General features: G+C 59.8%; 1 protein-coding gene across 1 annotated transcript; it reads left to right on the top strand.

Moving 5' to 3' along the window:
• Nucleotides 1-1,136: 1,136 nt before the first annotated feature.
• Nucleotides 1,137-8,911, top strand: LOC115618834 (mediator of RNA polymerase II transcription subunit 25-like). Its single transcript, XM_030510768.1, has 6 exons — nt 1,137-1,512; nt 3,534-3,623; nt 3,711-3,785; nt 4,731-4,981; nt 5,924-6,060; nt 8,686-8,911. Exons 1-4 carry the CDS (start codon nt 1,375-1,377, stop codon nt 4,968-4,970), a joined length of 543 nt encoding a protein of 180 aa, XP_030366628.1. The 5' UTR covers nt 1,137-1,374; the 3' UTR covers nt 4,971-4,981; nt 5,924-6,060; nt 8,686-8,911.
• The last annotated feature ends 6,277 nt before the right edge of the window (nt 8,912-15,188 follow it).

Here is a 15,188-nt window from a genome sequence, read left to right as displayed (position 1 = left end):
TAGCGCGTCCCTGTGTGCTGTCCCATGTCCATTAGCTGTCCATAGCATGTCCCATGTCCATAGCGCTTCCCTGTGTCCATGTCCCCTGTCCATAGCGTGTCCCATGTTCCATGTCCCATGTCCATAGCGTGTCCCTGTGTCCATGTCCCATGTCCATAGCGTGTCCATAGCATGTCCTATGTCCACAGTGCGTCCCTGTGTCCATGTCCATAGCGTGTCCCATGTTCCATGTCCCCTGTCCATAGCGTGTCCATAGCATGTCCCATGTCCATAGCGCTTCCCTGTGTCCATGTCCCCTGTCCATAGCGTGTCCCATGTTCCATGTCCCCTGTCCATAGTGTGTCCATAGCATGTCCCATGTCCATAGTGTGTCCCTGTGCCCATGTCCCATGTCCATAGTGTGTCCATAGCATGTCCCATGTCCATAGTGTGTCCCTGTGTCCATGTCCCCTGTCCATAGCATGTAGCATGTTCCATATCCCATGTCCATAGCGCGTCCCTGTGTGCGTGTCCCATGTCCATAGCGTGTCCATAGCATGTCCCATGTCCATAGCGCTTCCCTGTGTCCATGTCCCCTGTCCATAGCGTGTCCCATGTTCCATGTCCCATGTCCATAGCGTGTCCCTGTGTCCATGTCCCATGTCCATAGCGTGTCCATAGCATGTCCTATGTCCACAGTGCGTCCCTGTGTCCATGTCCATAGCGTGTCCCATGTTCCATGTCCCCTGTCCATAGCGTGTCCATAGCATGTCCCATGTCCATAGCGCTTCCCTGTGTCCATGTCCCCTGTCCATAGCGTGTCCCATGTTCCATGTCCCATGTCCATAGTGTGTCCCTGTGTCCATGTCCCATGTCCATAGCGTGTCCCATGTTCCATGTCCCCTGTCCATAGTGTGTCCCATGTTCCATGTCCCATGTCCATAGCGTGTCCCTGTGTCCATGTCCCATGTCCATAGCGTGTCCCTGTGTCCATGTCCCATGTCCATAGCGCGTCCCTGTGTGCGTGTCCCATGTCCATAGCGCATCCCATGTTCCATGTCCCCTGTCCATAGCGTGTCCATAGCATGTCCCATGTCCATAGTGTGTCCCTGTGTCCATGTCCCCTGTCCATAGCATGTCCCATGTCCATAGCGTGTCCCTGTGTCCATGTCCCCTGTCCATAGCGTGTCCATAGCATGTCCCATGTCCATAGCGTGTCCCTGTGTCCATGTCCCCTGTCCATAGCATGTCCATAGCATGTCCCATGTCCATAGCGTGTCCCATGTTCCATGTCCCGTGTCCTGGCGCGTGCTTGGCGCGTGCTGAGCGCGCTGCGTGTTGCAGGCGGGCTGCGTGCACTTCCCGCACACGGCGCCGTGCGACGTGCGGGTGCTGATGCTGCTCTACTCCTCCAAGAAGAAAATCTTCATGGGCCTCATCCCCTACGACCAGAGCGGCTTCGTCAACGGCATCCGCCAGGTCATCACCAACCACAAGCAGGTGCAGCAGCACAAGCTGGACCAGCAGCGCGCGGTGAGCACCCACACAGCACCCATAGCACCCATAGCACCCACAGCACCCACACAGCACCCATAGCACCCACACAGCACCCATAGAACACAACGGCAGCCGCCAGGTCATCACCAACCACAAGCAGGTGCAGCAGCACAAGCTGGACCAGCAGCGCGCGGTGAGCACCCACACAGCACCCATAGCACCCATAGCACCCACAGCACCCACACAGCACCCATAGCACCCACACAGCACCCATAGAACACAACGGCAGCCGCCAGGTCATCACCAACCACAAGCAGGTGCAGCAGCACAAGCTGGACCAGCAGCGCGCGGCGAGCACCCACACAGCACCCATAGCACCCATAGCACCCACACTGCACCCACAGAGCACCCACAGCACCCACAGCACCCATAGAACACAACGGCATCCGCCAGGTCATCACCAACCACAAGCAGGTGCAGCAGCACAAGCTGGACCAGCAGCGCGCGGTGAGCACCCACACAGCACCCATAGCACCCACACAGCACCCACAGCACCCACACAGCACCCATAGCACCCACACAGCACCCATAGAACACAACGGCAGCCGCCAGGTCATCACCAACCACAAGCAGGTGCAGCAGCACAAGCTGGACCAGCAGCGCGCGGTGAGCACCCACACAGCACCCATAGCACCCATAGCACCCACACTGCACCCACAGAGCACCCACAGCACCCACAGCACCCATAGAACACAACGGCAGCCGCCAGGTCATCACCAACCACAAGCAGGTGCAGCAGCACAAGCTGGACCAGCAGCGCGCGGTGAGCACCCACAGCACCCATAGCACCCACACAGCACCCACAGCACCCACAGAGCACCCACAGCACCCACAGCACCCATAGAACACAATGGCAGCCACCAGGTCATCACCAACCACAAGCAGGTGCAGCAGCACAAGCTGGACCAGCAGCGCGCGGTGAGCACCCACACAGCACCCATAGCACCCACACAGCACCCACTGCACCCACACAGCACCCACAGCACCCATAGAACACAACAGCATCCGCCAGGTCATCACCAACCACAAGCGGGTGCAGCAGCATGGGGTGAGCACCCAGAGAGCACCCACAGCACCCTATGGCACCCACTGCACCCTTATGGCACCCACAGCACCCTAAGGCACCCACAGCACCCTATGGCACCCATAGCACCCTTATGGCACCCATAGCACCCCTATGGGACCCACAGCACCTCTATGGCACCCACAGCTCCCTATGGCACCTACAGCACCCCTATGGCACCTACAGCACCCCTATGGGACCCACAGCACCCTATGGCACCCACAGCACCCCTATGGCACCCACAGCACCCCTATGGCACCCACAGCTCCCTATGGCACCCACAGCACCCTATGGCACCCACAGCTCCCTATGGCACCCACAGCACCCTAAGGCACCCACAGCACCCTAAGGCACCCACAGCACCCTATGGCACCCACAGCACCCTAAGGCACCCACAGCATCCCTATGGCACCCACAGCACCCTTATGGCACCCATAGCACCCCTATGGCACCCACAGCACCCTATGGCATCCACAGCACCCCTATGGCACCCACAGCTCCCTATGGCACCCACAGCACCCCTATGGCACCCACAGCTCCCTATGGCACCCACAGCACCCTATGGCACCCACAGCACCCTTATGGCACCCACAGCACCCCTATGGCACCCACAGCACCCTAAGGCACCCACAGCACCCTTATGGCACCCATAGCACCCTTATGGTACCCACAGCATCTATAGGGCAGTTGGGGGGGTGTTTCCTGTCCCCCATCACCCCATTGCTCTCCCCACAGTTGGGGGGCCCTTTGCTCCCCCCATCACCCCATTGCTCCCCCCATCACCCCATTTCTCCCCCCATCACCCCATTGCTCCCCACACTTGGGGGGCTCTTTGCTCCCCCCATCACCCCATTGCTCTCCCCATCACCCCATTGCTCTCCCCACACTTGGGGGGCCCTTTGCTCCCCCCATCACCCCATTTCTCCCCCCGCAGTTGGGGGGCTCAGCCCCAGTCCCTGCAGCCGCCTCCTTCCTGCCCAAGCAACCGGGGGCCCTCCCCGTGGCCTCGGGGGTGCAGCCGCAGGTAAAGGGGGGGCGATGGGGGGGGGGGGGGGGTTAAGGTTTGGGGGTGCCCCTGGGCCCCCCCATTTCACCCTGACCCCCCCCCCAGCTGCCGGGGCAGCAGCTCAGCCCCGGTTTGGCCTCGGTTGGGATCATGGAGGAGCAGCAGCGGCAGCAGAGCCTGGTCCGGGGGGGTTTGGGGGGGTCTGGGGGGTTTGGGGGGGCTATGGGGGGTTTGGGGGGGTACTAAGGGGGGGGTTGTGGAGGGTTGGGGGATCTGGGGGGGGGTTTGGGGGGGTCTTGAGGGGTTTTGGGGGGGTTTGGGGGGGTTTGAGGGGATCCTGGGGGGTCTGGGGGGGTCCTGAGGGGGGATTTGGGGGGTATGGGGGGGTTTTGGGGGGGGCTATGGGGTGTCTTGGGGGGGATTGGGGGGGTCCTGGGGAGGTTTAGGGGGGTCCTGAAGGGGATTTTGGGGGGGATTGGGGGGGTCTGGGGGTGCTATGGGGGTCCTGAGGGGTTTTGGGGGCGTCTGGGGGGGTTTTGGGGGGGTCCTGGGGGGGTTTTGGGGGGGGGGGGGTCGGGGGGGGTTGGGGAGGTCCTGAGGGGGGTGTTTGTGGAGGGTTGGGGGATCTGGGGGGGGGTTTGGGGGGTCTTGAGGGGTTTTGGGGGGGTTTGGAGGGGATTGGGGGGGTCCTGAGGAGGGTTTTGGGGGGGTTGTGGGGTCTGGGGGTGCTATGGGGGTGCTGAGGGGTTTTGGGGGGTCCGGGGGGGATTTGGGGGGGTCCTGGGGGGGTTTTGGGGGGGTCCTGAGGGGTTTGGGACCATTTAGAGGGGATTATGTAGCTTTGGGGTAACCCTTGGGACCGGGGCGGGGGGCTTTGGGGCCATTGGAGGGGGTTATGTGGGTCTGGGGGGGGGTTTGGGGGGGCCCTGGTGGGGTTTGGGAGACCCTGAGACCATGGAGGGGGGGGCTTGGGGGGGCCCTGGATGGATCTGGGGGGGATTCAGGGCCATTTGGAGGGGGTGATAGAGGCCTAAGGGGGGATTTGGGGTCCCTATATCGGGGGGGGGGGAGGGTCCAATTTGGGGGTGCCCCCCCCCCCCAACACCCCCATTCCCCCCCCCCCAGTTACAGCTCCGGGCCCAGCAGCAGGCGGCAGCCAATCAGCAGCAAGCTCCGCCCCCCGCCGCCCCCCCCGCCCCCCCCGCGGCCCCCCCCCCCCCGCCCCCCCCCCCCCCCCCGGGGGGCCTGCCCCGCCCCCCCCGCCCCCCCCCCAGGCGGGACCGACCCAAAGCGGGGCCGCGGGGGGGGCCCTTCTGCGCCCCCAAAACCCCGGAGCCAACCCCCAGCTGCGGAGCCTGCTCCTGAGCCAGCAACCGGTGAGGGGGGGGGACACCCCCAAATGGGACCCCCCCCCCCAGAGAATGGGGACCCCCAAAGGCAGGGGCACCCCCTAAAAAATGGGGGGCCCCCCAAAGAAATACGGACCCCCAAGGAAATAGGGACCCCCCCAAAGAAACAGGGACCCCCCCAAAGAAATAGGGACCCCCCCCAAAGAAACAGGGACCCCCCAAAGAAATAGGGACCCCCCAAGGAAATAGGGACCCCCCCAAGAGAATGGGGACCCCCAAAAGCAGGGACACCCCCTAAAAAATAGGGACCCCCCAAAGAAATAGGGACCTCCAAGGAAATAGGGACCCCCCCAAAGAAATAGGGACCCCCCCCCAGGGAATGGAGACCCCCAAAAGCAGGGCCACCCCCTAAAAAATAGGGACCCCCCCCCAAAGAAATAGAGACCCCCCCCCCCAAAGAAATAGGAACCCCACAAAGAAACAGGGTCCTCCCCCCAGAGAATGGGGACCCCCTAAAAAATAGGGACCCCCCCAAAGAAATAGGGACCCCCCCCCAGAGAATGGGGACCCCCAGAGGCAGGGACACCCCCCAAAGAAATAGGGAACCCCCCAAAGAAATAAGGACCCCCCAAAAAATAGGGACCCCCCCAAAGAAATAGGGACCCCCCAAAGAAATAGGGACCCCCCCCACGAAATAAGGGCCCCCCAAAGAAACAGGGACCCCCCCCCAGACTATTGAGACCCCCAAAAGCAGGGACACCCCCTAAAAAATAGGGACCCCCCCAAAGAAATAGGGACCCCCAAAAGGGGGGGGGGGGGGGGGTTTAGTGTTGTGACACCCCCATACTGGCTGGGGGGGGGGGGGGGTGGGTTTGGAGGCACCGTTGGGCTCGGGGGGGGGGGGATTTGGGGGGCACCCCCCCCATGGGGGTTTTGCCCCCCGTGACCCCCCCGTGACCCCCCCCCCAGGCGGCCGTGCCCCCCCCCGCGCAGGCGCTGCACCACCTCCCGCAGCCGCTGCTCCCGCACCAGGGCCTGGCCCCGCTGCTGCACCCGCCCCCCCCCCGCCCAGCCCTGGATGGGGCCCCCCCGCGCGCCCATCGCTGGTGAGACACCCCCCCCCCATAGCACCCCATAATAACCCCCATAGCACCCCATAGCACCCCATAGCACCCTATAGCACCCCATAATAACCCCATGGGCACCCCATAGCACCCCATAGCACCCCATGGGCACCCCATAATAACCCCATAGCACCCCATAGCACCCCATAATAACCCCATGGGCACCCCATAGCACCCCATGGGCACCCCATAATAACCCCATAGCACCCCATGGGCACCCCATAATAACCCCATGGGCACCCCATAGCACCCCATAGCACCCTATGGGCACCCCGTAATAACCCCCATAGCACCCCATAGCACCCCATAGCACCCTATAGCACCCCATAATAACCCCATAGCACCCCATAGCACCCCATAATAACCCCATGGGCACCCCATAGCACCCCATAGCACCCCATGGGCACCCCATAATAACCCCATAGCACCCCATGGGCACCCCATAATAACCCCATGGGCACCCCATAGCACCCCATAGCACCCTATGGGCACCCCATAATAACCCCCATAGCACCCCATAGCACCCCATAGCACCCTATGGGCACCCCATAATAACCCCCATAGCACCCCATAGCACCCCCTGGGCACCCCATAATAACCCCCATAGCACCCCCTGGGCACCCCATAATAACCCCCATAGCACCCCCATGGGCACCCCATAGCACCCTATGGGCACCCCATAATAACCCCATGGGCACCCCATAGCACCCCCCATGACCACCCCATAATAACCCCCATAGACACCTCATAGCATGCCTATGGGCAGCCCATAGCACCCCCATAGACACCCCATAGCACCCCCATGGGCACCCCATAATAACCCCCACGGACACCCCATAGCGCCCCATAGCAACCCTATGGGCACCCCATAATAACCCCCATAGACACCCCATAGACACCCCATAGCACCCTATGGGCACCCCGTAATAACCCCCATAGCACCCCATAGCACCCCATAGCACCCTATAGCACCCCATAATAACCCCATAGCACCCCATAGCACCCCATAATAACCCCATGGGCACCCCATAGCACCCCATAGCACCCCATGGGCACCCCATAATAACCCCCATAGCACCCCATAGCACCCCATAGCACCCTATGGGCACCCCATAATAACCCCCATAGCACCCCATAGCACCCCCTGGGCACCCCATAATAACCCCCATAGCACCCCATAGCACCCTATGGGCACCCCATAATAACCCCCATAGCACCCCCTGGGCACCCCATAATAACCCCCATAGCACCCCCTGGGCACCCCATAATAACCCCCATAGCACCCCCATGGGCACCCCATAGCACCCTATGGGCACCCCATAATAACCCCATGGGCACCCCATGGACACCCCATAATAACCCCATGGGCACCCCATAGCACCCCCCATGACCACCCCATAATAACCCCCATAGACACCTCATAGCATGCCTATGGGCAGCCCATAGCACCCCATAGACACCCCATAGCACCCCCATGGGCACCCCATAATAACCCCCACGGACACCCCATAGCGCCCCATAGCAACCCTATGGGCACCCCATAATAACCCCCATAGACACCCCATAGACACCCCATAGCACCCCCATGGGCACCCCATAATAACCCCCACGGACACCCCATAGCACCCCATAGCAACCCTATGGGCACCCCATAATAACCCCCATAGAAACCCCCATAGACACCCCATAGCACCCCCAGCCCCTCCCCTTGCTCCCGAAACCCCCCATAATACACCGGGGACATTAAACCCCCCCCGAGACCCCCCACAACTACCCCCAGGCCCCCAAACAGCCCCTTGGGACCCCCCAACTGCCCCACTCCTGCCCCACAACTGCCCCACTCCTGCCCCCCAACTGCCCCATTCCCGCCCCCCAACTGCCCCACTCCTGCCCCCCAACTGCCCCATTCCCGCCCCCCAACTGCCCCAATCCTGCCCCACAACTGCCCCACTCCCGCCCCCCAACTGCCCCACTCCTGCCCCCCAACTGCCCCATTCCCGCCCCCCAACTGCCCCAATCCTGCCCCCCAACTGCCCCAATCCCCCCCAACTGCCCCATTTCCCCCCCAACTGCCCCAATCCCCCCCAAACAGCCCTTTGGGACCCCCCAACTGCCCCATTCCCGCCCCCAACTGCCCCAATCCCCCCCAACTGCCCCATTCCCCCCCCAACTGCCCCAATCCCCCCCAACTGCCCCATTTCCCCCCCAACTGCCCCAATCCCCCCCAAACAGCCCTTTGGGACCCCCCAACTGCCCCAATCCCCCCCCAACTGCCCCAATCCCCCCCAAACAGCCCTTTGGGACCCCCCAACTGCCCCATTCCCGCCCCCAACTGCCCCATTCCCTCCCCCCAACTGCCCCATTCCCGCCCCCAACTGCCCCATTCCCTCCCCCCAACTGCCCCAATCCCCCCCCAACTGCCCCAATCCCCCCAACTGCCCCATTCCCTCCCCCCAACTGCCCCATTCCTGCCCCACAACTGCCCCATTCCCTCCCCCAACTGCCCCATTCCCTCCCCCCAACTGCCCCAATCCCCCCCCAACTGCCCCATTCCCGCCCCCCAACTGCCCCCCGCTTCCCCCCAACCCCTTTCTCTTCCCCCCCCAGGTCAGATGCTGCTGCCCCCCGGCCCCCCCCGCGGGCCCATCCCCCCCCCCGGGGCTGCCCCCGGTGCAGGCCCCCAGCGTGATGGAGGAGGACATCCTCATGGACCTCATCTAGGGGGGGACCCCAAAACCGGCCCCCCCGGACCCCTTTGGGGGTGTCCCCCCCCCGGTTTTGTTCAAAGGGAGGTTTATGCTCAATAAATGGCCTCAAAATTGGGGGCTCTGAATTTGGGGGTCCCCAAACTTGGGGGTGCTCAAGGTTTGAGGGGGGCTTTGGGGGGGGGTTCAGGGTTGGGGTCCCCAAAATTGGGGTCCCTGCGGTGCTGTGGGGTCCCCTTATGGCAGCCTGACACACACCCCCCCCCCCCGGGAGGTGCTTTTGGTGCAGCCCGAACCCCTTTGGAGGTCCCTTTGGCATGGCCCAAACTACTGTGGGGCGCGGGGGGGTCCATTGTGGGGGTCCGGACCCCCCTGGGGGTGCAGTGGGTCCCCAAACCCACCCCAAGTGCCCCCAAACCAGCCCAAATGCCCCCAAACTGAGCCCAAACCAGCTTGAATTGCCCCAAACCAGCCACAAACCACCCCAAGCGCCCCCAAACTGCCCCCAAATGGCCTTAACGCAGCCAGAAACACCCCAAACCCACCCCAGCACCCCCAAATGTACCCAAATTGCCCCCCAAAAAGGCCTGAAATGCCCCCAAGCAGCTGGAAGTGCCCCAAAATAGCCTGAACCAGCCCCAAATACCCCCAAACCCACCCAAATTGCCCCAAATCAGCTCAAAATAGCCCCAAAGCAGCTTGAATTGTCCCGAATTGCCCCAAAACTGCCCCAAATGCCCCCAAAGCAGCTTGAATTGTCCCGAATTGCCCCAAAACCCCCCCAAATGCCCCCAAAGCAGCTTGAATTGTCCCGAATTGCCCCAAAACCCCCCCAAATGCCCCCAAAGCAGCTTGAATTGTCCTGAATTGCCCCAAAACCCCCCCAAATGCCCCCAAAGCGGCTTGAATTGTCCCGAAATGCTCCAAAACCCCCCCAAATGCCCCCAAAGCGGCTTGAATTGTCCCGAATTGCCCCAAAACTGCCCCAAATGCCCCCAAAGCAGCTTGAATTGCCCCGAATTGCCCCAAAACCCCCCCAAATGCCCCCAAAGCAGCTTGAATTGTCCTGAATTGCCCCAAAACCCCCCCAAATGCCCCCAAAGCGGCTTGAATTGTCCCGAAATGCTCCAAAACCCCCCCAAATGCCCCCAAAGCGGCTTGAATTGCCCCGACCCAGCCCCAAAACCCCCCCAAATGCCCCCAAAGCTGCTTGAATTGTCCCGACCCACCCCCAAAACCCCCCCAAATGCCCCCAAAGTGGCTTGAATTGCCCCGAATTGCCCCAAAACTGCCCCAAATGCCCCCAAAGCAGCTTGAATTGTCCCGAATTGCCCCAAAACCGCCCCAAATGCCCCCAAAGCGGCTTGAATTGTCCCGAATTGCCCCAAAACTGCCCCAAATGCCCCCAAAGCGGCTTGAATTGTCCAGAATTGCCCCAAAACCCCCCCAAATGCCCCCAAAGCGGCTCAAAACTCCCCCCAAAGGGCTGGAATTCCCCCAAATGATGCCCAAAGAGCCCCAAAAGCTTCTGGAAATGCCCCAAAAGCATCTTCAAGCGAGGAAGCGGCCTCGTCCATCGGCAGCACCCCCCGGGCGCGGGATTGGAGGGGTCTAAGCCCGAGGGGTCTGTTCCTCGCGCTCCGATTGCTCCCTCTCGGCATGGCCCGATCCCGGCGTCCTCGCTCCAGCGTTTGTCCGGGTTTAGGGAAGAGCATCCTGCTCCGGGCTTCCTTATCCCGCAGCGCACAAAGCACCGCGAGGGGAAAGGGAGGCTCAAGAGCATCAATCCCAAAGCAAGGCGAGGATGCTCCATGGAAAACCCATCAATCCCAAAGCGACGCGAGGATGCTCCATGGAAAACCCATCAATCCCAAAGCGAGGATGCTCCATGGAAAACCCATCAATCCCAAAGCGACACAAGGATGTGCCATGGAAAACCCATCAATCCCAAAGCAAGGCGAGGATGTGCCATGGAAAACCCATCAATCCCAAAGCAAGGCGAGGATGCTCCATGGAAAACCCATCAATCCCAAAGTGACGTGAGGATGTGCCATGGAAAACCCATCAATCCCAAAGCGACACGAGGATGCTCCATGGAAAAAGCCATCAATCCCAAAGCAACATGAGGATGTGCCATGGAAAACCCATCAATCCCAAAGCAAGGTGAGGATGTGCCATGGAAAACCCATCAATCCCAAAGCGACACGAGGATGCTCCATGGAAAACCCATCAATCCCAAAGCGACACAAGGATGCTCCATGGAAAACCCATCAATCCCAAAGCGACGCGAGGATGCTCCATGGAAAACCCATCAATCCCAAAACAACGTGAGGATGCTCCATGGAAAACCCATCAATCCCAAAGCGACGCGAGGATGCTCCATGGAAAACCCATCAATCCCAAAGCGACACGAGGATGCTCCATGGAAAACCCATCCCTGCGGGCACCATCCCGAGGAGCAGAGCTCATCCATCCTGCTCCATCCCTTTCCCTTCTCCCAGCTCAGCTTCCAAGGAGCGGGACAACCGTGTCCCTCTGTGCTGGTGTGGTCCTTCAGAAGCTATTCCAGGGAATACAGCGCTCCCGAACCAATGGTACTTGTGATTTAGATGGAGCCGTCCCTGCTTGGGATCTCTCCTAAACACAGGAGCATCGGGAACAGCACCTTTTCCGAGCCTGATCCCGAAGTCGGGAATGTCGCTGTTCTCCCTGGTTCACAGGTGGGGAAACTGAGGCACAGAGCGCTGGGAAGCTCCAAAGGGAGCGGGGGCTCCCAGGACACAACCTGGATGTTCCTCTGATCCCTGCTCATCCGCTGCCCAAAGCGTTTCCGACCCATCCCGCAAGAGGGAAAAGCTCTTTCCCACAGATCCAGAAGATCCATCGGGATTCCCTAACGCAGCCTCAGCCCAACCCAATCCCATCTCTGGGGCAACCCACAACATCCCGGGCGCATCCGGATGCTCCTCCTTTTGTCCTGAAGCCTTTGAGCTTTCGTGAGCATCCCAAAGAGCATCCCTTTGGGACCAGCGATGCCACCCCCCCCTTCAGGCACCCCAGCTGGAAAACAGGAGGGATTTGGGGCTGGGAATAAGCAGATTTGATGGGAATCTGCTGCAGAACAAAGGGAGGGAAGCGGGAATACCCAAGCAGAGCGTCACGGAGAAGGGAATGGGGACGTGGAGCACGACGATGGAGTCCCCAAAGCACAACCCGGGTGAAGGAACACCCTGAGGTGGGAACCTCCTCACTCCTTGTCCCATGTTGGGACCAAAGAGCATCCAATGCCGGGTGCAAAGAGGAGACAAAGCCTTTGGAAGGTGCTTCCCTTCAGCACCAAAAAGGAGGAGGAACCCCAAAACTTGACGCCCAACCTGCTTTGCCACCCAATATCTTGTGTTTGGGTGGCATCTCGTGACGGTCGCCCCAGCCGAGGTGCTTTGGACCACAACGTCACGGTCGGATTCAGCTCATGGTGTATCCGGTATTGAGCAATAATCGACTTTTAATTCAACTGTGAATTGGCACTGATTTGGGGATGGTATCGATGATGGTTCAGATGATGACTGAGACATTGAGGTTGTCTTCCAATGTCTGGAAGAAAGCGGGAGGAGGATTCATGTGGTGATGCCCCAAGTGGGGACGGCTGGAAGTTGACGGGGGGGGGAATAAGGTGAGATTTTGGGAGGAAGTTTTGGGGTTTCTTTTGTGCGGCTCTGTCCCTGTTCCTCAGCTCATCCCGCTTGGAATCCCTCCTCCAGGGAAGGCCAAACACGAAGCGGACACAAATCCTCTTCTAGAAATGAACTCAAGTTGTAGTAATAGGTCAATAGGTGTCAGTGGAGACCATGGAATAAGGAGCTTCGTGTCCGTGGAGCCAGGTCTTGGGATGGGGAAGGTGATGGATGGGAAGGTGGCCAGGTCTACCCAAGGCACAAGGGGAAGAAGGGGCATGTTTGGACCTACCAGTAGCTCCAAGCAGGAACCAGAGGTTGAGAGGACCTGAATAAGAGCTTTGAATCCAGGTAAAAACTTCTCTTTCATGTTCATGCGAAACTTTGAGCCTCGAGACTTGTGTTTGATGAGTTTGAGGAGGGCACATTTCATCAAGGAACTTGGAGAATTCACCATGTTTTGAGGCACCAACTCCATTTGCACTTCGTTTTATGCATTCAAACTGACCTGGGAGCTGTTTCACACCTTGATTGCTTCCAAGATGAAGCTCTTAAGCTGTTGTGCTTTGCTTTGACTGCAAAAAGCAGTGGTGAAAGTAGAGGAAATGGTATTAACTTCTCATCCACGTCCTCTGTGGATCATTGGCCTTCACCCACAGCCCAGGAGATCCTGAAGCTGAGAGAGTTGGGCTGGAGAAGAGAAGGCTCCTTAAGGGGAGCCCTTAGAGCAGCTCCAGAGCCTAAAGGGGCTCCAGGGAACCTGGAGAGGGGCTTTGGGCAAGGGAGGGAGGGATGGGATGAGGAGAAACAGCTTCCAACTGGAAGAGGGAAGGGTTGGATGGGATATTGGGAAGAGGTTCTTCACCAGGAGGGTGCTGGGACACTGGAATGGGTTGAATGGAGAAGGTTTGGGTGCCCCATCGCTGGCAGTGTCCAAGGGCAGGTTGGACACAGGGATTGGAGCAACCTGCTCTATGGGAGGTGTCTCAACCCATGGGTTGTAAGAAGTTGAGCTTTAAGCTCCTTTCCACTCCTGTACACAAGTATTTCTATGCAGGGCCCTGCAGATACAGTTGGAAACCACCTTCCTGGTGCCGTGGTATGTGGTTGAGTTGATTTGGAGCTAAATCTGACCATACAGATCTAACCCCAAAAGGAATCCATGCGCAGCAGACACACACATCGCTTTGTGCCACGTGTAGCTGCCGGTTATGGAGGAAACCATCCACAGGTTGGGAAAGGGAACAGAGCAGGAGGGAATTCGTTGTTCTTCCTTCAAAACCTGTTGGGCTTTAGCATCTTGGTCCATGTTTTCAGTGGTTCATGTGTCTAATCTTGTGTCTAATGTGTCTAATCTGTTGTTGTAAGCAAAGCCCACGAAGCATGAGCGCGTTGTTAGAGCAGGATGGATGTGACCGCGTTGTAAAAGAGACTCTTTGTCCCTATGAAACAACCTCCATAGATCCCGAAACCAAAGAGTTTATAGAATCAGAGGCAAAACTGCGCGTTTTTAAGCTGAAAGGAGAAGTGATGAAGAAGAAGGAAAGAGCTGAGGATGTAAAGGGCCACCAGAGGAGCTCAAGTTCTGGTAACAGGTCAATAGGTGTCAGCGGAGACCGTGGAATAAGGAGCTTCGTGTCCGCGGAGCCAGGTTTTGGGATGGGGAAGGCGGCGGATGGGGGCCAGGTCTACCCGGGGCACAAGGGGAAGGGGCGCGCTTGGACCCTCCTGGAGCTCCACCAGGAGGTCGAGAGGACCCGGATGACCGAGAGCAGCGGGGAGGGCCCGTTGCGTGAGGGATGCTCTTAGACACGGCATCAGGAGGGGTGCTGCCAAAGAGGGGGTGCTGTGGGGTGCAAATCACATTTGGGCCTCCCCAAACCCCCCCCCATTTCATGGTCTTGCCCGCTCTGGTGGTGCTTCGGGGAGATTTGGGGGTACCGCAGCGTTTTGGGGGGCACCGCGGTTGCTTTTGGTGCCTCCAGGGCCCTTTGGGGCGGGGGGGGGGGGCAGGAGTGGTTTTGGGGTGTCCCTTTATTGGGGTGTCCCTTTCTGGTAGGTCTGCCCCTTTCTGAGCCCCTTGAATTCACGAATGAACCCAAAGCAATTTTGGGCCCCCCCCCCCCCCCCCCCGTGGATTTGGGGTGCTTGAGCAGTTTGGGGGACCAGCAGGGTGGGTGCTGGGGGGACCCCGCTTTTTGGGGCGCCCGCTTTTTAGGGGGCTCTGTGCTGAGCCGGAGCTTTGGAGCTGTGGGGTTTGGGTTTGGGAGGATTTGGGGGGGATCCCAGGGGGATTTGGGGGGTTCAGGCTCGTCCCCCTGGTTTTGGGGGAGTTTGGGGCTATTTGGGGGCTGGTTTAGGACAATTCGAGCCAGTTTTGGGGTCATTTGAGCTGCTTTGGGGGCAGTTTTGGGGGGCATTTCAGGCTGGTTGGGGCTATTTTGGGGCACTTCCAGCTGCTTGGGGGCAATTCGGGGGTTTTGGGGGGCAATTTGGGGGCGCTTGGGGTGGGTTGGGGGCATTTCTGGCCTTTTGGGGGCAATTTGGGCAGGTTTGGGGGCACTCGGGGGTGGGTTTGGGGCATTTCTGGCTGGTTTAAGGCCATTTGGGGCAGTTTGGGGGCATTTTGGGGGGGGGGTTGGCGATTTTGGGGCAATTCGAGCTGGTTTGGGGCTGAGTTTTGGGGCATTTCAGGTGGGTTTTGGGGTAATTTGTGGGTAATGGGGGGGAG

This window comes from Strigops habroptila, unplaced genomic scaffold (genome assembly GCF_004027225.2).
Source record: "Strigops habroptila isolate Jane unplaced genomic scaffold, bStrHab1.2.pri NC_044298.1_ctg1, whole genome shotgun sequence".
In the NCBI taxonomy this organism is placed as follows: domain Eukaryota; kingdom Metazoa; phylum Chordata; class Aves; order Psittaciformes; family Psittacidae; genus Strigops; species Strigops habroptila.
Note: the sequence above shows the minus strand (reverse complement) of the source record. Positions and strands in the feature narration are given on the sequence as shown.